Here is a 21,747-nt window from a genome sequence, read left to right on the forward strand (position 1 = left end):
GTGGGTTAAGATAATAAATATAAAAAAAGAAGGTTAGTGTGAAGCAAACAGGCTAGTTTTAGCAGCTACACACATTCACTGTAGTTACAAGAAATGCTCTTTTTGAACATGAGCAGGACAAAAAGGTGAAAAATCCTGCATGAAACCACTAAAAGGAACCAGAGATACTGTCTGTTTTTAGTCCATGCCAGTGACTGCACTTGGAGTTTATCAGACTTCACACAGCTCCCTCTGGAGGCACAAATACATGCAGTAGCACTTCCCAACACCTGTGAACAGACTTGGATGTGTAAATACACATCGAGTCACCACCAAGAACTCAAATCTCTTACTGTGAAGCTTACTGAGGGTGCACTGCTTCCTGCACTGGCTACAAATATTGGCATTAGTTGTAAATCTGTGCTTCAGACATGTACTGTTTTGTACAGTTTTGAGGAACCTGCACTCTACCTGAGTATTTCCATTTGATGCTACTGTATGCGTCCACTCCACGGCACTGCAGGGGGAAATATTGTATATTGTTCACTAGAATTACCTGACAGATTGATATTATTAAGACTAAGATTTACAACAAAACAAGCTTTTATGATACAATACATTGTTAAAGAATAAACCAACAGTTTCCAACCAATGCTCCAACTGAACCTATCATATGGTTTCATTTTAATAAACGTTAAAATGATCCAACAAAGGCCATAAAACCGAAATCAGAACTTTCTTTATTCCTCTCCTATTAATTATGTCACGACCCTCAGATCTATCTGCTGTCCCTGCATATGAAACTAACTGTGCATAGTCCACAGTAGCTCCAACAGTAACACGCTGCTGACACACTGAGGCGTCACTATTTATAATCTAATGATGTCATGCATAAAAATACATCAGTCACCAGTGCTTTTACTTCAATGCTTACTTATACCTTAGTAGGTGTGTTCATACAGGATTTTTACTGAGCATCTGAGTACATCTTCCACTTTTGTAATGTTTAGGGAAATGAGTCTGTGTTTGACTATTTGAATAGTCGAGACATAACACAACACACAGAAACTGCTTTCCTGTTGCATAACTACAGCGAGAATACACCACCACACAGAAACAACCTCTCTATCAGTGTTGCAAAAAACTCAGGGAGCCTCGAGCTGAGAGGCCACCTCATGCGACAAAGTAGCATTAACCTTGTACAAAAAAATAAAGGACAGGCTGATGTGACTACGTAGTGGTATAAAATGATCACTTTTTAATGTAGCCACTCCGGCTGTATGTACTGTTAGTGCACTGAGGCAAGATTAAATAGGAGACAAACGATGGAAGCTGCCCAGTCCATTTTTTTCCATGCACATTGTATCTGACAGTGTTATCTCTTTGATGATTATTAACTGTGGCCCACTGGGATCTGCTCCAGGCTAATGTAGTGGAAAGAGATGAGGCTGCGAGAGAGCATTTATAGGCCAGTTTTTACTGTACCTCCGGAGCCATCCAGAAGGGAGTTCCCACAGAGGTGTTCCTCCTCAGACGGGTATTTGTCAGCTGGGCTGAAACACCTGCAGGGGAGAGAACACACATTTCAGCCATTTTAGCCTCAGTGGAGACAGCTGACACACTCTCGGCAACTTCCTCGACATGTTTTTATTTTCCACAAAGATCGGATCGGCTGGTAAAGGTGATGATCTGCAAACAGTGGGGCAGTAAACAGCAGGATGCTGCTCAAATGATAGGAGGCTGCTTTGGAGTTTTCTGATAGAGCTGTCGCTATAGTGACAAGGTGGAAAAAACAAAACATACATGCACACTCTCACGTGTACTCAAAAACATCCATCTGCAGTGTCTTCTTCCTCCAAATGGTAGATCGTTTTGAATTACAAATTTTTCTGTCTGCAAGTGATTTTGTTGGGCATTTCAAGAACAACATTTGAATACAACTCAACTGTAAACAGGCGTTGGCAGCTGGAGACATTTCACCTTCTCCCAGAACAAGATATTATGCATCTGAGTGATTTATTAGCTCACGCCAGAGAGGACCAAGTCATGATACGACAGCCACGTCAGAGGCAGATAAAGTGGGACTGCAGAGAAGGGAAAAGGGGGCACTTGTGTCCTAATGTGTGTGTTAATGTGCGGTAAAAAGCCTGACAAGGAACATGCTGACCCACAATCGTGACTTCGGTCCAGTCCAGACAAATCAGTGTTACGCCACACTGTGATGTGTCCCTGGGCTGGCTAAGCTGAAGCAGCCGGCCAGATCAAGAGCAGCGACCGGGACAAAAGCAAAGCCTGGAGACAAAAGCATCTACCAACAAACAGAAGGTGATGTACTGATGCGTGACACACTGCCGCAGAACAGTGTCTTTGCCTTGTACTTCACGTTATTAGGAGAAACACACAGATTCTGCGAAATTCAAATCAGCTGATTTCCTGCAGAATGTGTTTTAGCGGTGCAGCGTGATTGCTTAGAGGAAATGAAGGGGTAATTTGAGAAAATACCCAGATGGTGAAAATCAGAAACTTGTGCAGACATGTGTACCGTCCTTATCCAGAAACAAAGCAAAAACATAAATGCGTTTCCAACCGTGTCGGCAGCTATACGTTGTAGAAGCCTGTCCTGCGCAGCCATTTAATTACTGTCGGTACAGTGCTGTGATACACTAACGTATCTGTTGGTGCTTGGGGTGGAGAGAAATGCCAGGATGAGCGGTGCAGAGGAAAACGGCTCTGTGGCAAACATCAAAAGGGATTATAATCATGTGCAGGAGGGGGATATACGCACAAGGCTGACACACAGGGGGGACAGTCACATCCTGGCATCAAACCACAACGCTGCTAGACGCTAACATCGCCCCACATTACTGACAACAAACCCATAGTTTTACATGGGTGTACACAAAGAAACTAGACTTCCTCATAATAATCCAGCATATGTTTAAACACACACATGAGATATATCAGCATGTGAGACTGCAGAAGCACAAAGAGCCCCCCCCTATTAACGCTCTCACAGCCCCTCTCTTTCCACTACATTAGCCCGGAGTGGAGCCTGGTGGGCCACACTTAATAATCATCACAGAGATAACGCTGTCAATTAGAATATTCATGAGAGACCCATGAACGAACAGCTCCCCTCATTCTTCTGCTGCTCCTTTTTGGGTCCATCTCTTTGCTATTTTGTTTCTCCACTGGTGATGAGTCACTGCGGGGGCTTTATCTCTTCAGCTGCTTAGTGTAGCATGCGCCCCTCCACATGAAAAACCATTAATCCTAGCGTGACGCAGCGGCTGCGTGTTTGCGGTGAGAAAGCTCAAGTCGGACGTTTTTTTGGGTTTTTTTTAAATCGCTGTTTTCGTCACTCTCAGTTTTTACACACGGCGAGCATCTCTGACGTCACAGACCTGATATGAATTTGAACTGTCAGCAATGTCACAAAAGAAGTTGCAGCCATATGTTGTGGAAGAGGAACCAGTCTGTGGACGCTGTACCTGTGTACCTTTTGAATCCTGCCCAGTTGTCTTCATTGGCAGCAAAGGAGCCTGAGCAGGTCCGTTTGCTGCCACATTTGTTGCAGGAGAATGACTTGACATTAACGTTGTATCACAGAAAAGAGAGAAATTCCGACTTTAAGCATTTAAAATGCAAGTCACACGACTGCTGCATGCTTCAGGTTGCAACTGAAAAAATTCATGTGGTTGAAGTCAGAATCAAACTTGTATACATTTGCAGTCATGCTGTTGGGTCTTTGCACTAAACACCAGAATGCGGACATGTTTACAGTATAAACGTATTTATATCATATAATATGTTGATTTTTAGGAACAATGCTTGTAATTCAGCTAAATTTTATGAAGCAAGCACAACTAAGGGTCGTATAAATGTAGTCGTAAACCAATTATTGGAAACATTAACCCTATAAGCATTAGACTGTTTTCAAGGCAATTTCACAATTTTTACGATTAAACTTTTATCTCTGCCGTTATAAGGGGTCACTAACAATGACAGTGCAGATCTTCCATCATTTGAAAAGCTAATACTTGCAAATTCTTTATAGAAAGGGAAAAAAAAATGCATTATGAAATATTTATCTTATAAAATGCTGGCAGATATATCTTTTCATAATCGTGCAGAGGAATCGTGTGTGAAATCTGGCAACATCAGAAACATTACCTACATACCCTATGACTTTAAAATTAGTATTAAAAAATACTTGCTTAACACCTAATGTAAATAAATATTCACTTAAGTGTTCACATATAATTGCCCACTTGCAGAAGTAGCAAACCAAGCAGATGTTTGCATCGCACAGCTAATATCTAGAAATGATAGATATTAACTAAACTACGCAATGACAAGTTCACGATTATTGCAAACAAAAGTGGTGTTTGAGGAGATGGAGGCACGGCTGTATGCTGGTTCTACCTACACGCAACTATATTTATATCGCTGATCCTCTGACGCACGGACAAGAAATTGGGGAAAAGGTGAAGTCATGCCGTTCTGATATGCGTCATAGCAGCGATAACTACTTCAAGTGCCATTCAACCGGGATTAGGAGATGTAAATTTGGATGCAAAGTGTGTTCAGCTTGAAGGGCTAAACTTTGACTTGGTGATGGCCTGTGATGAAATTGAAAAGCTAAGAGGAAGATCCGTGAGTGTAACAAATGTTACGGCAACCATCCAGCAGTATATAATAAATGTCAAGAGTCAACAAAAAAGGTTAAACCCATGGAAACCATGAATGTCTGTACAACATACTGTGTCAGTCCATCCAGCTGATGATGAGATAGGACAAAAGAAAACTCAGATTTGTAGTAAAGGAAAGGAAAAGTTGGTGGACGTTATGGAATTTTAAATAACAATGCCAACCAACTCATTGAGCCAAACTGCTCTCAAGGTGTTGCTTTCTTTACCTTTTCCCTCTCTGAAATGTTCAACATGCTTGTATTTTAGGCAAACAAGCAAAAGCAGAATAGCAGACAACAACCACTGATGGCAACAAATATATTTTGTGAGGTGATAAGCTAACTGGTGAGCCGAGACCTGCTCGTGATGAATGGCGTCATCGGTTCACAGCAATTATTCTTATGCCTCAAAATTACTGCGGTAATGATATATTGATGCTAAAATGTTGAACACAATTACCTCCTATCTGGATTTCAGGAGCTTAGCACCGAGCTAATGGAAAGCTTAAAACCTTCTCTCTGTTCAAACCTGCAGTGTTTTGATGCAATAAATTCTTTCTGAAGATACTATATCGGGACTATCTTGGATATTCATTACAGGTTTAGGGAGAGAAACGGAGACGCCTGATAAGATGTCCTTAAATAAAGAAGAGTTGTTTTTAGTACATAGAAAAATACAACATTGGAGATGGCTGGATCCTAATCTTTACAAATAAATAGTCTCATACAGCAAGTGTGACAGTCTGGAGAGCTTTAACTTGACTATATTCAGAATAAAAAAAAAGCGACTATTTCCTAAATTTGTGACAAAACTGGAAACACACAGACAAATACATACTTGTGTGCATTGCTCCAAGTGTTCAATAACATTTTCTGACATGATAAAGTTAACAGTAAATGTATGTGGGTGAAACCATTTTCTCCACATCCTTGAAGATCAGTGATTATTAGCTGCATAACATCGCAAATAGTTCAGATTTATATGATGTTTATGCATGTCAGTATGTCCAAGCTGTGTGCAAAACCAAAAACAAGAGTCTTGAAGTTCGTTTTATCTCCATTATTTGGAACATTTGCTGGATTTTCTCCTCGTATTTCTATTACATAATGTATTTTTTGGGACGATATCTTTATTTCAACCCATTTTTAAAGTTATCTAAACCTAACAAAGACCAGAACTGCCCGTATTAGAGTTCCAGTTGAACATTTCCTAGTAGATGTTTAACTGGCATTCTTATTAAGTGGGACTCGTAACGTATAGTCACTTATTATCAAGGGCACTTCTCAGCTCAAGTGGGCTGTCAACCCTGTGGTGTGGCCGGCTCATAAGGAACAACATACGATAAAGCCAGTTATTTTCTGCTGGATTTGCTTGCTCTACATTCACACGTCTCCCTTTTTCTTCTCTCTGGAGCTTTTTTTTTTTTTCTTTTACAGTGTAGATAATTGAATTATGAAATGTCACGTTCATCTAGTTTGAAAAGGGTGTTGGATTATGAGTACTGAAAAAAGGACAGATGGCGATAAAAAAATGCATTAAATGAATAAACACAAGTCTGTAAGTGGGAATTAAGTCATGTAAATAGCATGATGAAATTTAAACAGCAAAGAAGAGACTGTTTTGTGGAAATACTGCTTTAAATACTGTAACAGCTCATAATGCTCCCAGTGGGACTTTGCTGTATAGTCTCACAGCTGTTTTTCAGCGTACGGAGATGTAGTGGAAAAAAATGGTTAAAATAATCGTAGCTGAATAACATATAGTTCAAGAAATGCTGAACTTATGCATTTAACTGAGAGCATTTTAAATGAAGCATACTGCACTGTGTCTAACTTAAAAATTAAGGAATTAAGAGTATTTACCGTGGGCTATGATTTGAATGAACTCAATGTTTCAGATGAGGAGGGGAGACAGGAATGAGTTCTGACAGTTGTGCGTGACTATTGGAATTTTTTCCTGCAGACAATTGAAGAGCACCAGAATCTAGGAAGTTGCTCTTAATTGCCACGGTGATGGTGGCGCACACAGACGCAGCGGCCACTTCAGGAGTCAACGAAAGTGAACGTTTTGAGTGTCTTGTCTATCCCAGACGTTCATTCCGCAAAACTTGCAGCCGGGAGACTTTGCTGGGCGTCCGGACAGTGAGCGGTGCTGGAATTGCAGCGATCAGTTGTGATTTGGACAAACTACACCAACATGGAGTCCGATCGGAGACTACGCTGGCAGTTACCCGAGAGAGAAGGAAGCACAAACAGTACGAACGTAAACAAAGGAGGAGGAAGAGAGCCAGGATCCTTGCTAAAGGCTAACCCCTCCAGACCAGCAGGACCATCGCTCCTGCTCTCCAGTGTCCACTCCCTCCACAACAAGCTGGACGAGCTATGTTTGCTGAGAGAAAGCCGCAGAGAGTGGAGGGACTGCTGTGTGTTTGATTTAACAGAAACATGGCTCCATGACAGGATCCCAGACGGACATACAGCTGGAGGGAACGACATTATTCTGGGCGGACAGACAGACAGCTAGCTCTGGGCAGCATCTGCAGCTTCACCATCATCACACCATTGTGTGTGTCTTTGTGTCCCTGAAGACCTACCAGGACCTGAAGAGGTTCGCCATGTTCAACGAATGGCGGCGCGCATGGATGCAGCGCCCCCTTCAGGAGACAGTGTACGTTTAGTGTCTTATCCCAGACGTGCATTCTGCAAAACTTACTGGTTGAACAATCCTGAAGAAACGCTCTCTCATCTTGCCTGTACTACTGTGTATGTACAGCAAAATGACAATAAACTTGATTTGATTTGACTGATTTATCACTAGATTCAAAACCAAGCTTTCCAACCTTTTCCTCTTCGATAGCGTTGCCATAAAACAGGTGCTGACAACTGTAAGGAGGAAGAAACTCTGGTGCAAAAGGGTGGACCTGCTCCACATTAGCTACTTCACATTCAGATATTAAGTGATTCCATTAATACCCCCCTCTTCTCCTCCACATACAAGCACTTTGGGCTTCATGGTTAGGAAAAAAGGCTTTTAAGAGAAGCCCACAATTAGCAGGCTAAATGCAAACCTACACACAAGTTGAGTGGGGATTTTATTTGTAATGAAAACAGGCAGCTGGTTTCTCGGCGCCTGCAGAAAACAGGGGGTGAGTCATCTCCTGGAAATAGTCACTTTGCCTATCGCGAGTCCAGGAACTGTGGTGTGCTGCTCGGAGTGCCTCATTTGGTTAAGAAAACCCAAAAGCAAATGAGCGAAAACAACAGGGTGAATAGCAACAATGTGCTCTGCCGCGTGAGGTAGAACGGCAGAGATAGGGTGTAATGGAAAAGTACAATCATGTGCTACCTTGTCTGGTTGTGTAAATGTATTCCAGGCACTCAAGAAAACTAATTAGAGGCACAATTTATTTGGCAGACAGCTGAAGGTAATGGATTTGACCCTCGACTGTTAAATAGAGCCATAACATGATTTTCACTGATCAGAGAGGGACGGTGCCAAAGAAAGGACATGGTGTTAATGCTTGTTTTTTTTGCAAATAGGGACACATAACATACCAAAGTCCACCAGTTTGATGCCTCCTTGTGTTGTCAATAGGATGTTATTGCCTTTGACATCCCGGTGGATGGTCTTGTTGATGTGCAGGTGTTGGAGGCCCTGTGGGCGGGGGGCAAAAAAAAAGGAGGTTAACAGCGTTTTTTCTGACAACCACCTGCCTGCCTGCAAAATTACCCCATTTAAACTCTTTTCATTGAAGCAATTCACTCAGGGAGAGGTGGCTCCATTGAGCTCCACGCTGCACCATTGTCTCCCCTCGTGCACGGCGAAATGGTCGGACTTACCATGAGGGCCTCGTGCAAGATGTACGCAATAATGGCTTCATCCATCCTGTCCCCTCTCTTCAGCATGCCTTTGGCCAGATCTGTCACCGAGCCGCCATTGCAGAGCTGCAACAGAAGAATCCACAAAGAAAAGGAGGACAATGGGTGAAAAAACTCGACATGAGTCAGCACATGCAGCTCAGCTTATACAATGTGTCGAAATCTGGGGCATCTTAGATATGCAGAATTTAAACGTGGAGGGAAAAGGAAAAAAAAAAAAACAGCAGGATGAAACCTTTTTGATCACAAGATTTCACAGTGAGAAAAGGGATGCTGAGAGTAATTCTGTCAATCTTTAGAGGCTTATCTTTCTGAGGCAGCTTAGTGGGAGGTGAAAATCGTGCCCGTGGAGAGAATGTACATTTTGTGCGCAGGGTTTAATCTATGCGGTGATGACGAAGCGGGGTAAACATTAAACATGTGCGAATTATTCTCGAATAAAAGCGCATAATCTTATGTTTTTCAGACGGCGCCAAGATTTATATTAGAAATTATACACATTTATAGAACAGAACGTACCGGATAAAAATAGACATTACGGCTCGTCTGAGCGAGAAACGTTTCATTTTTGTGTTTACAGGTCTTGTGTTGTACTGCATCTTGATATGGACTCCACTGTCAATAGCAATTCCTCTTGGAAAATTACAGAAAATTACCCCTCAGGTTGCCTTGGCAACAATAATAACCCTTAATTTGGGCCTTTCTTTGGGAGATGCCAGAGGTATACGAAATATAAAAAGCTCTGAGATGTCAATCACGGTGCTGGGCGCTGGAAGTAAACAGAAATTGTAGATGTAGCATGTGAACGCTGTTTGTAAACACAGAGCCTGTAACTTTGTGGGGTAAAAGATACCATCCACAGATGCATCATCACACTTTTTCAATTTCTTCTGAATATATTTTTTTTATTTTTACATTTCAGCACACATCTTTACTCCGAACTGCATGCAAAGAAACATCCAAAACATTCAGTGTCAGACAGGAAATTTCCATTATATCTCTTTATGTAATAAACACTTGTTCTTTTATAATTACACCCATTTCCCACACTTGTAAACTGAAAGCCTAATTAGCCAATAAACACGCAGTGGTGTGCGGTTACTGGGGATAAAAATCAGTCCCCTGCAGGGATTATACTAAAGAGATTGTGCAGCACATATTAGAAAACATTTTTAATAAATAACTTCTATAGTGCAGCATTAATACAACAGCAACAATCTTCAATGCAAATTGAAAATGACAGGAATTGTTTATGAAAGCACACCATGGGGCTCACAATGCAATATTTATTTTCCCAGGATGATTACAGGAAAGGACGGTTTACCGAAAACGTTGCATGTAGGCACTCCATACAGAAATGCTGGTGCTATAATTAAACTGAAAATTTTTACACCTACAGTATCAGGAAAAAAAAAAGGTGCTGACTCACACAACAGCAGCGTCATAAAACAAGTATAATATTTGCAGTTGTGCGCCCAAATCTCCAAGCAGGGACTCATTTTGTCATCTCATTATCATTCAACCCACAGGGCATAAAAGGGTTTCTGTGCTAACAGAAAGAAGCAATAATCTGCCTCCTCCATTAAAAGCCCACCAGGAACACTTCAAAACCAAAAGTACTTAATTTAAGGCACCCGATTATGTATTTTTTACTTTTATTGGCTGATCTATTGATTTTAACAATTTGCTTAGTTTATAAAACTATAGAAAACGGTGACAAACTCCTGTCACATCTTATAAGAGCACAAATGATTTCTTTTGTCCATCAGACAGTGTGAAACATTAATAAAAATGTCTTTACAGTGACTGTAAAAGCTGATTAAAGCAGCAAAGCTTCACAAATGAAGAAGGTCGAAAGAGGAGATTTCTTTTTTTTGCCTAATAAATAACTTAAAGGTCGAGTATGCGATTCTTATTCAACACAATTCTGGGTGTGTTGTGTCTCTTTGTGTTTCTTTTTTGGTAAATTTAATTCTCTTTGTTATAATTCTGTCTTCAAGAGTGTTTTGTCTCTTTGTGGTAGTTGTGTGTTTCTTTGTAGTCAGTTTCAGTCTCTTTATGGCCATTTTGAGTCTCTGTAGCAATTCTGTGCCCTCAAGGGTGTATTGTGTCTCTAAGTGGTAGTTTTGCGTCTTTTGTGAGCAGTCTTGAGTCTCTTAGTAGTAATTATGTGACTCTAAGGGTGTGTTTTGTCGCTTTGTGGTACTTTTGTGTTTCTCTGTAGTCAGTTTCAGTCTCTTTGTAGAAATTCTGTGTCTTATAGGGTGTGTTGCCTCTCTTAGCTGTAGTTTTGTTTCATTTTGTGAGCAGTTTTCATTCTCTTTGTGGCTGTTTTGAGTCTCTCTATAGTCATTATGTGTCTCTAAGAGTGTGTTTTGTTTCTGTGGTAGTGTTGTGTTTCTTTACAGTCAGTTTCAGTCTCTGTGGCTGTTTTGAGTGTCTTTGCTTTAATTCTTGAGTCTGTAGTAATGCTATGTCATAAAAGCTGTACCGTATCTCTTTGTGGCAGTTTTGTGTCTCTTTGTAGTATTTCTATGTCCTAAGGGGTGTGTTTTGTCTCTTTCTTGTACTTTTGTGTTTCTCTGTAGTCAGCTTTAGCCTTTTCATGGCTATTTTGAGTGTCTCTGTTTTAATTCTGTGTCTATGTGGGTATGTTGTGTTTCTCTGAGGCAGTTTTGTGCCTTTTTGTGAGCCGTTTTCAGTCTCTTTTTTGAGTCTCTTTGTTGTAATTCTCTTTCAATAGATGTTTTATGTCTCCTTGTCGCAGTTTTGTGTCTTTACAGGCAGGTTCAGTCCTATCGTTGCAATTTTGTGTTATTTGACTTTCCAGACAGAAATATTAACGATGACTTCCAACAGAAACTCTGTCCCATAGTCCCACGTGGGTGCCGGTGGAGCAGTTCAGTAATTCTTCTATACACTCGATGCTGAGAGTGAATCAAGTACTTGACCTTGAATAGGCGCTGGCATAAGTTTTCAACACCCGGCCTCAGGTCTGTTTTCTATCTGCCTATCAATCTACCTATCCATCAGGAGCCCAGAGAGCTGTTGCAGGATGGATGGCATGTATCTCAGCTGCCACATGGGGAGCTTAATCACTCCTTCTCACTGCTATCAGACGTGCGGACAAACTGCAGCTAAGCAGAGAATACCGCAGAGGTTTTCACAGACAACACAGCCCTCTGACAATGAGCTGCGCCTGACGTCAGTCCACATCACTGCTGCCATATCACCTGTCATCATTAAATTACACAGGGCAGACAGACAAATCCATATTAATGAGGCGTCCTAGATTAAGCTGAGCTAAACGCCGGTGCTCTCACCTCAGCCGCGGTGCCCACGTCCACACAGCGATGCTGGACATGAACATTAATTATTAGAGATGTGGTGAAGACCCAAATCCCTGCAGGGAGGAAGCGATATATGAAACTTCAGACCTGGTTTGATTTAATTCTTGAACGGATTAAATGGCATTTCCCAACCTTTCTATAAAGTGAGAGCTTGAGTGCTGATATTTAAATACAAGAAGATTAGGGTTTCGTTTGAGGGCTATCTTTACAATCGAGATACAAACCAAGCAAATCTCTTGTTTCCATCGGATCAGATCACTTGAGTATACAGAAGATGAGCAGTATCAGATGTAGACAATATTGTGTTGTCCATTAAGTGTGGTTAACAACAAAATGGCACAAAGGTCATGTTAAAATATGCAGTTTTAGCCAAGGAAACTATAAATATGAACCTTCGTAGCAAAGCACAGCACAGCAAGGCATCAACAAAAGAAATATAAAGCTTGAAGAGAAAAGTCAATTTGACGGATTGCTCATGATTGAATAATATCTGCAAAACTGGCTGCAAAACTACATTGTTTTAGTTGTAGTTGTAATTAAGAGGCTGGTAAAACTTCCACATCTATGAATTTGCATCTCCACAGATTTCCTTAAAATACATAAAAAGGTCGGTTAAGATCCACGGTTTCCATCCACGTCTTGCTCATCGTTGCTTTCAAAGAATAAACTGAATACGCTGAATACTGAACGGGATAGTCTCCATTACAAATGAGGTCAGGTGCTTGTTTAGTCATGTTAATGAAAGTAGTCCATCAAAGACGAGCAAAAGAAGTAGTGGAAAAAAAAATAATGAGATGAAACAAACAAAACACGCAGGTGCTGACTTTAGTCATCTTTGATGTACGTTTCGGTGCGTTTTTCATTTACAGCTGCGTTGTCGGATGTATGGAAGCTGCCGTGCCAGAAGAAGCGTTTGTGGTCCCGCATGCGTGACTTGCTGGATCGTGTCCAGAGAAAAGCACTGCCATTGTTACGGCGGCCTTATCGTTTACACGGGCATAATAGCCGAGGTGTCTACTTTCTGCCGCTGTTTATTGAAAAGTCTGAACAAGGAATACCATTTTAAACCTCATTGGCAATTAATGACTGCAGAGGTTGCAGGGACGAACGAGGACAAAGACTAACGCAGGACACAGCAGCTCACTGTTGACTTTCTCAGGGTGTACAACAAAGAAGCCACGTGTTTTTAATTTCACTAATTTAATGATTAAATATACACTTTGTCAGCTCATTTAAGGCTTAAATGTTTATCTAATCAAACCAATCTGCAATCACAAGTGGAAACCTTTTCTGTTTTGCTAATTTATTATAGATGAACGAAAGCTTTCCTTGTTTAAGCGTTTCACGAGCACCACTGGGAGTGACAGTATCTTCTCTGCTAGCTTTGCATACAAGCATTGTCAGACAAGTTTACCCATCGGCTTGGCGACTCCTGAGCCTTCAGGCCCTTGTCCAGTTTTATTCTGTCTTTGTGCTTCAGTCACTGTCAGGCTCAAAGGTGATGGACGGGTCCGCTTCTTAGAAAACCTCAGGGAATTTCCTCCAAATCACAATAGACTTCTGCTATTATATTATTCTCAAAGTGCCATTTTGACAGACTCATTGTGGGCTGTGTTGTGGCTTGTTATTCAGGAATGACTTCTTTTCAGCCACCTTCCACAGTGGCATGTTCAAAGTAGTGCTGCATGGACAGTGTGACAAGTTTGTTCTGTAAAACTGAAACTCTTTAGGTTGCCAGTTCAATTCTATTTCAGACAAACCCTTCATGTCCAAGTATTTCTTCCATCACCTAATTATGAAACCCATCAGTTATCTGGACATATACATATTGACAGGTGTTTCTAAAATACTCACAATAAATGCAATTTTCAACATTTAGAAGTAGAAACCCAGCAAAGATTGTTGCTTGTTGTTATGAACACATTTGCACTTTAAAAGTACTTGGTTATCTAGATCAATACAATGTGTTCAGTTACTGAAATTCCATAACAAATGAGTAGAATAATATGTTCACACAAAGTAAACATGTGCAGCAACAGTCTTATTGACTTTGTGACAAATACTCGACAGAAAAAAAGCCTTAAATTGCTGAGATTTCTTTTACCCTGCTCAGTGTTGTCAGTATCACAATTCTACTGTCATTAAAACACGCAGTGTTGATGAATTAGGGTTCAGTTTGTCTCAATGTGCGATGTAGCTACATGACTCCAATGTAAAGTTTTTTGAGGAATGACACATCGGCTCCAAACCCCATCACAGTATCCTGATGGAGAGGCAGCAAAAATTTGACACTGAGACTAAACAAATGAACAATTGTTACAAATTGTGATGATGTTGGAGATGTGTTGGCATATTGAGAAAGATGTGTTCAGTGAAGTCACAATGGAGATATCATAAACAATGTCTTACATGGAACAGATGGATAAACTCTGCTGATCTGCACTTCAACAGTGAATTATTGCTGTTAGAATCAACACTAGTAACAACAAAGCAGTAAAAAAGAATGATCATTTAATTCAAAACTCAAAAGACGAGACAGCCAAAGAGTGAAGCAAATTCCGTTCTGCAACATTTTAATTTTGGCATAAAGAAGGTCCTTAAAAGAGGAGCTTTAAAAGATTGCACTACATATTGGCCTTCCTCTAACAGGTTCTTTTAGTGAACATGGGGTCTCACAAATGGAACACACGCCAAAATGACTTTCTTATTTTCAATTAGAGAATAAAAGTCGCTCCATCACCACTATCTTTGAAGTATTTTTAGGCACTCTGGTAGCAATATCATACATGAAAGCTTGCTCATCTCTGCCCACATCTGCCATCATAAAGGAGCACACTACAGAGGCAAAGCCAAAAGCTCACAGACCCCAATGAGAGGCTAACAAAGTGGAGGATGCAATTTGTATGAATTCTGCTCATAATGAGCGGTCTGCTGTCAGCGCAGGGCAGAGAAAGGCTCCTCTCAGCAGAGCTAAAGGATGGAAAATTACAGTTTAGAAAGGAGGGACAGTAACCATGGTGAATGACCACCTCACTCCCTGCTTTCCTGTCTTTTCACTGCTAAAACCCCATGTGCATCTACTTCAGAGCACACACACATACAGACACAGCTCCAACACTGCCATACACTAAACTGTCAGGCAGTGATTTCAGCCTCAGGATTAGCCACCAGATTTGGAGTGCTGGCTGCAGATTTTTTTTGCAAGGGAAATTTTGAAAGAGGATATGCAGCCACAGGGAGCAAACAGGGAGTAAACAAAACAAAAAAAAATGTGTTTCTACTCTCATATTTGAGCCATGGCAGCTTAAATCATCTAACGTGACGTGAAACTACAGTGGAAAATAATAACCGTCCTCTCAGATGAACATCTTTGTGTTGCTCTAACGCAGTGCACAGCCTGATTATTCAGCGTCTTGGTATCTCAGTGAAGTAACTGCAGGGTCCTCTGCAAAGGTCAGGAGGAAGGACGGTGATGAAAAGGGAAAGAAACACAAGATGGAGAGGTGAAAACTATCTACTGGGTTAGCATAACACTGCTGCTGTTGATGCAAAGTCCACTGAGCTTGGATTACAGAAATATGGACTCTGTTCCAGCACTGTGGAACACAGTTGGCAGAGATGGTTGCTGCTTTCAAAACGCAGCCACATAAAGATGCTTTGCTGAGACGAAATAAAATGTATGCATAATTGACTATAAGTTAAAATGCCATGTAGTTAAACCAGCAAACTGAAAAACACAAATGAAAATCCCATTTCCCCCTTTTATGTTACATACTTATGTTTTGTAAATATGAACCAGTTGTGCATCTGTTCTGGCTCTGACCATATAAAGTTAGGGGTGTATCAGAAGGGCCGTGGTTTGCAAATGCGCTAAGCAAATGAAGGGTTTGCCTACGAGTTAGGCATCATTTTTGCTAGCAAAGCTGTGTTGCTAAATCACTGGTCAATGGCAACGTGCTCACAACAACGTCAGCACTTTCAGCAGTTATTTACCATCATCTTAGTTTGGTCTGCTAGCATGCACACTTGCCAACAAATGCTAAACCCAACTGAAGTCGATAGGAGTTTCCTAATTTTTGCTCAAGTCTTGAACAAATCAGCCTGACCATGACGATGGCTGAAAAGTTGAGACACTTTTAAAGTGATAGCAATTCATCCTGAGGCAAACATGCACATGTAAACCAAAGTTCATGGCATCTGTCCAGCTATTAAACTGCCCTCAATCATGAAAGTCCAGGTGACACCAAAAGAGCACTTAGGGAATTTCCAAAACCAGCAAGAATTGTCCTCTGGGAGTCAAAGATATATGATCAAATTTGCCCGGGAATATTGTCTTTTCACACATCCCACCTTGTTAAGTAGCTGGGTCAGAGCACAGAATCAGTCAAACCGCGGGGCATTGTTGGGGCTTGAACCCCCAACATTCTGATCAGTAGCCCAAAGCGTTAACCGCTAAGCCACCACTACTACTACAATGTCGATTTATGTAACAGTGGATGACGTATGTCAGTCAGGAACATAGTGGTGGATCAACAACCCTATTTCAATTCCTAGAGCCATACTTCTGGCGTGATTAAAAACATTACATTACAGTCTCTAAACATCAACGACCTTTTGTAAAACTAATGTGGCACCTTTCCTGCATTAGTTCTTATCAAACCTAATCACGTGTGCTGACCATGTTTACTGGATATCTTCAGGTTCGCACAGCTCCGTATCAAAGCAGGAACAAAAATTACAGTCAGAACGTCAAGCGGCAAAGAAAACCCGATATCTGACACCGTGCTGGACCCCGCAAACACTTTTTCTCCTCTGAGGTCGACCTCCATTACATGTTTGTCTGGAGCTTGACATTTCAAAAGGGCTACAGCAGGCAATGAAATATGAAAGACGGAGAACTGGGGGAGCTGGAGGGAAAAGCTTTTTTAGATGTACAGAAAGCAGCAGCTGCACTAAGGTCCCCTTGAACTTTTGTGAAAAATATCACAAGTTCACAGCTGCATCTTCCCTTTCCTGTACTTCAGCAGGTGCAAGAAAGCAAAGTCAAATGCAAAAAATAAAAAATGAAACAATTTCAGTGTATTGTACAACAAACAAGGGAAATCAGCGACAACAGGGGACATTTCAACCTGTGCTCCAACCTTCTCGCCGTACAAACTAACTCTCTGCGACAGCCCCTGTGAACAGAAATCCCTGCTCTGCTGCTCTCAGCAGGGCGCCCACGGCACGCAAGCTCACCCCTGCCCCCATGATGCTAACTGGCCTGCAACCAAATCCCCCAGGTGACCTATAAGTAAACACCAAGACTGCCTGTGGTGGCTAAAACTGTTACGTAATCCCTGCTCTGATTTGGTCACCCATGCATATACCTGACGAGACATGCTGTGTGAAGAACAATCAGACCTTTAATCTGCACCTACACGCTCTTTGTCTGCACAGCACAGCGTATAGTCACGCTACACATGTCCGTCAAATGACAAAAAACACAATGGTTTGGTGTTCCTACCTCCAACACGAGCCACAGCTGATCCCCACATTTCACATCCTTCTTGTAGTACATCCCATAAAACTTGACAACATTGGAGTGGTCGGACAGAGCCTTGAGGATGTTGTATTCTGCTTCGATCTCCTCATCGATATCCTGAAAAACAGGCGCACAGATCAGTTAAAATGACCAAATAGGCACATGTTGTCACCTATAGACCAATGTGTAGCTGATGTTTCACCAATCGTGATTTCATTTTATGATCCTTAATTCCCAATGATATAAAAAACAAGAACAGCAGCACACTATTACCAAATATCTGGATTAAAGGAATATTTGCTTCATATTGGTAAAAATTTAACAAGATCAATACCACTCTCATGCTATCCCTCTAAATATAAAGCCACAGCCAGGAGACTGTTAGCTTAGCTATCTATGAATACTGAAAACAAAGGGAAGCAGTTGTAAGCTAGTTAGCCTAGATCTTTCGTCAAAACAAAACAAAAATGCCTTTGATTAAAGCTCACAAATTAGCACTTCACATTTTGTTTGTGAAATTGCTACAAAAACAGAAATCTTTTGTTGGACAGATTTAGCCTTTTAGCCAACCAAAGCTAACCATCCTCCCTATCCTGATTCATATTTGACAGACATCATGACCAAACAATTATTTAAGTACTCTTGAAATTGCAATATGGTGCAATATCCATATAAATAAAGCATCACGGTGCTACAGAGATAACCCTGGCACTTTAAAGGTGTGAACACTTCTGCAATCACTTATTTTACATTTTGCATTTTTAATGAATTGACATGACATTATAGAGATCTATAGGGAGTCTTTTGGTTCATTCTTGTCAACTAGGCATACTGCAGAAAAACTCACTAAATAAAGGAAAAACAAATGCAACAATTACCATTTCCACTAAAATTATTACTCACTTTTCAGTCGCATTATCTGTCAAACAAGCTCAATATGAGGGTCTTTTTTTTGCATACAGATAAGGCCTTGCATACGCGTAAGACAGATAGTGACTAACTTTATTCAAGAAAGCAGGGAAGCTTTTACATGCTGCTCTTTGGTTCATGTGCAAAGTCCTAATCACTGACTTCTTTTAATTATTGTTATCACTCTTATACCCTATGTCTTATACTAAAGCTCAAAATCATTTTAACTATACAGTAAATCGTGCTGGTGCACATTTAACCTTCAAAAGGTATAATATTATCCAACAGACACAAATATAGAACATGATATGCACATCTGCACCAGTAGAATGTGCAGTATTCTACTGAAGAGGTTCCCAACATTTTGTACAAGCAACTGTATTCGCCCATATCACAGGTTTCATATGTCTGAATCTTAAGTGGCTCAGCCAAAGCTATTTCCTCTTGTCAAATTGTCAGAGCAGAGGCCAGAGAAGCAGAAACTATCCAGTATTTCACCAAACAATAACAATTATTAGAGAAAAACAACAAAAAACTGTGGAAAGAAATATCTGGGTTTCACATCTCCCATGACCCCTTAGATTTATCTGATGACCTTTTTGTTGGGTCCCAAACCGCAGGCTGCAATTCAGCTGAAGCAAAAAATACTTGACAGTGTTGAACAACTCATTTTGTTTCATTAACGATGATACTGGCACCAGGAAAAACACAATCGTTACACTGTAAGGCCTCAAAATGTCACAACCTAACATACAGCAAGGACCTTTCAGTCAAGTTGTACTGTATGTAATGAGTCTATACATAAAACAATCAATGCAGTGATTAAGATTATGGTAATGATGGTCCTCACAGACTAGTGGTCTGCAAACAATCATTTCTCAATAATGAGAAACAGTAACAAATTCACTAAAGACTAATGAGACTTGAAAATGGAAGTCTGTATTTAGTAGATGAAAATGGCTGCTCATTACAGCTTCTAAATAAACCATATAGTTTAATGTACCTTCAAAACACACATCAGAGGGCATTTCTGTCTATGAAGGACACGTTAATGTCAACTTTTAGAACTTGTCTCAGCTAAAACACAGAAGCAGTATAAAGTATATTCTTCTAATGGTCACATCTGACAAAACTGTGGCCTTTGCTGATGTGACATTAAACTGAAATCTAACATGAGAATAATACGTTATCTAAACTAACTACGTGTTATATTACTGCTCAGAAATGTCATACATCTTGTAAAGTAATATTCTGTAGTTGGTAAATCTTGTCACTTTAAAAAAAAACAACAACCTTGCTTTATTGGGCGGATCAGTCCCAAGCTATCATGTAGTAACATCATGTTTCTTTGCTACACATCTTGTCTAAAGCAAGTGTTCGTTGCTTAAGGCCAGTTTTTTTTCCTTTCTTTCTTTTTTTACTTCACACACTTCTGCTTTGGTGCCAAATGTGTTTTGGCTCGATGCTAAAGCGCCACACAAGCGGAGAAGCCCAAAATGATCAGAGTGAAGTGAACTGAGGCAATTTGCTGAGATAATTTGCTGATGGTTGTAGATGGAGGAATAGTTAGAAGTGAATAAAGCAGAGCAGAATGGCGTGTATCTTGCCAAGAGCTGAGCTAATGTGTCAGATATTACGCTCACAATTCACCATTTAGCAGAGAGCTGAGAAAATAGACTTTTACTGAACTTTTTACACCAATTCCACCAATTAAATCTTTTATTGTAAAGAGGCTGCATCCTTTCTAGTAATACCACTCTTTTGTAAGATAGCGGTGGACTATTGCATTAAAAGAAAAGCCTAAAATGTAATGTAATAATAACCTTTGTGACTGAAAAAGACTAATAAAAAAAACAGCATAGACTAATCTTAACATTAAAACACATGAAGCACGTGCACTTCAAATGCCACTAAATAAAATTCTGTTAGAAGTTATAGTGTCACTGGTTTGAACAAAAACTCAAATGTGCAAGTCAAAAAAATGCATTTTGTTGGGACAAAATTAAATTAAATGATATTTAAGGTACAATACAATATTACTGTGAGGAACTGAAACAACTGAAAGAACAAGCTGTGAGGTTAACAAAGGGCAAAAGAAAGAAGAACTCGATGGTCACATGTCAGCTGTGTTTGTGTCTAGTCTTACATACATTCAGCCTTTATGTATAAAATAAATGTGACAGATGTAGGGCCATAAGTTCAGCAACATGCCCTCCTTCCATCAGCACGAGCATGAACACACCACAGGCTTATCGCTGCTTTAACAAGCACCGACTACAACATGTGTGCGAGGTCATGACCAGCACAGGACAAGACATGTGACTTTAACCACATTAAGAGAAAGTGTCATTTAACACAAGACATGGGCTAAAAAGTTAAGTTACCTGAACGTGACAAACATATATAGTAAAACAAAAACATAACACATTAATAAAATGTGTGTGTTGCTCTTTTTTTTTGCTTGAATTGCAACAGCTACAAACACACAACTTACATGGATGGGATCCAGTATCTTCACAGCTGCTTTGCTTCCATCGATTTTGTTGAGCACCTTGTAGACTTTCCCGTAGGTCCCTTTCCCGATTGTCTCGATGATTTCCCAGGTGTCAGTAGGATCTGGAAAGTTGTCAAAGACAATCGACTTCCCTGATTGTGGAAACATCTTCAGGAGAGATCTCCTACACAACGGAGGGGAAACAAAAGACATATGGGTCACTGTAGCAGATGGGAGAGAACTTACTATATGACCTACATTATGCACGCATTGTTGTGCCTGAGGTGTTATTAATCCATGTGATAACTTAGTAAACATATTAGTGAAGCGCTCAGCTGAAGGAGACGTAATGTTAAGTGTGCAACTAGATAATATATAGTGGTTAATTCACCTGAAACAGTGGGTGTTTTCCATTCAAAACACCCACCTTGCATTTCTTTGATTGGTATGTTTTGTTCAGAATGCTCTATTTAGGAGTTAAACTGGAAGTACAAGTGTTTTACTGGAGGTAGATCCAACATATGTGACAGATTTGGGTTGATTTTTCACCTCCTCAAACACACAGAAATACAGGCAGCAAATACACTGTTCCATCACAGACAAATGCAGAATTGAGAAGTTTGCAGTCTATTCATCTCTTAGCTGACTCTCAAAGAGCTGTTTCCAACTTTCAGAGCCAATCAAAGCAGATTCTCAATTTCAGAAACTGATATCAGATCACCAATGTAATATTTACCGGAATATATAAGCACAAGATATTCAAATCAATATGTTCAAGTACAGAATGTTATCTCTGCAAGGAAATGTGCAGAAGAAAGTTCTGCAGAGAAAACAAAGTAGCCACATAATATCACATACATACAAGCTCTGATTCTGTGATCACAGATGTGACAAAACTGTCAAATAATCAACACAACATGCA

At 40.4% G+C, this 21,747-nt stretch overlaps 1 protein-coding gene across 1 annotated transcript in view; it reads right to left on the reverse strand.

Annotated features, from left to right (window-relative positions):
• Positions 1-20,993, reverse strand: part of myo3a (myosin IIIA) — a 58,672-nt gene extending 37,679 nt beyond the window's left edge. Inside the window, exons 1-5 of the mRNA XM_008302800.1 lie at positions 20,826-20,993; positions 17,405-17,539; positions 8,510-8,614; positions 8,225-8,324; positions 1,465-1,541 (exon numbers count right to left, since the gene is read on the reverse strand). Coding sequence (XP_008301022.1) covers positions 1,465-1,541; positions 8,225-8,324; positions 8,510-8,614; positions 17,405-17,539; positions 20,826-20,993 — 585 coding nt within the window. The remainder of the gene's footprint in view (positions 1-1,464; positions 1,542-8,224; positions 8,325-8,509; positions 8,615-17,404; positions 17,540-20,825) is intronic.
• Positions 20,994-21,747: the final 754 nt, after the last annotated feature.

This window comes from Stegastes partitus, unplaced genomic scaffold (assembly GCF_000690725.1).
Source record: "Stegastes partitus isolate 25-593 unplaced genomic scaffold, Stegastes_partitus-1.0.2 Scaffold1883, whole genome shotgun sequence".
In the NCBI taxonomy this organism is placed as follows: domain Eukaryota; kingdom Metazoa; phylum Chordata; class Actinopteri; family Pomacentridae; genus Stegastes; species Stegastes partitus.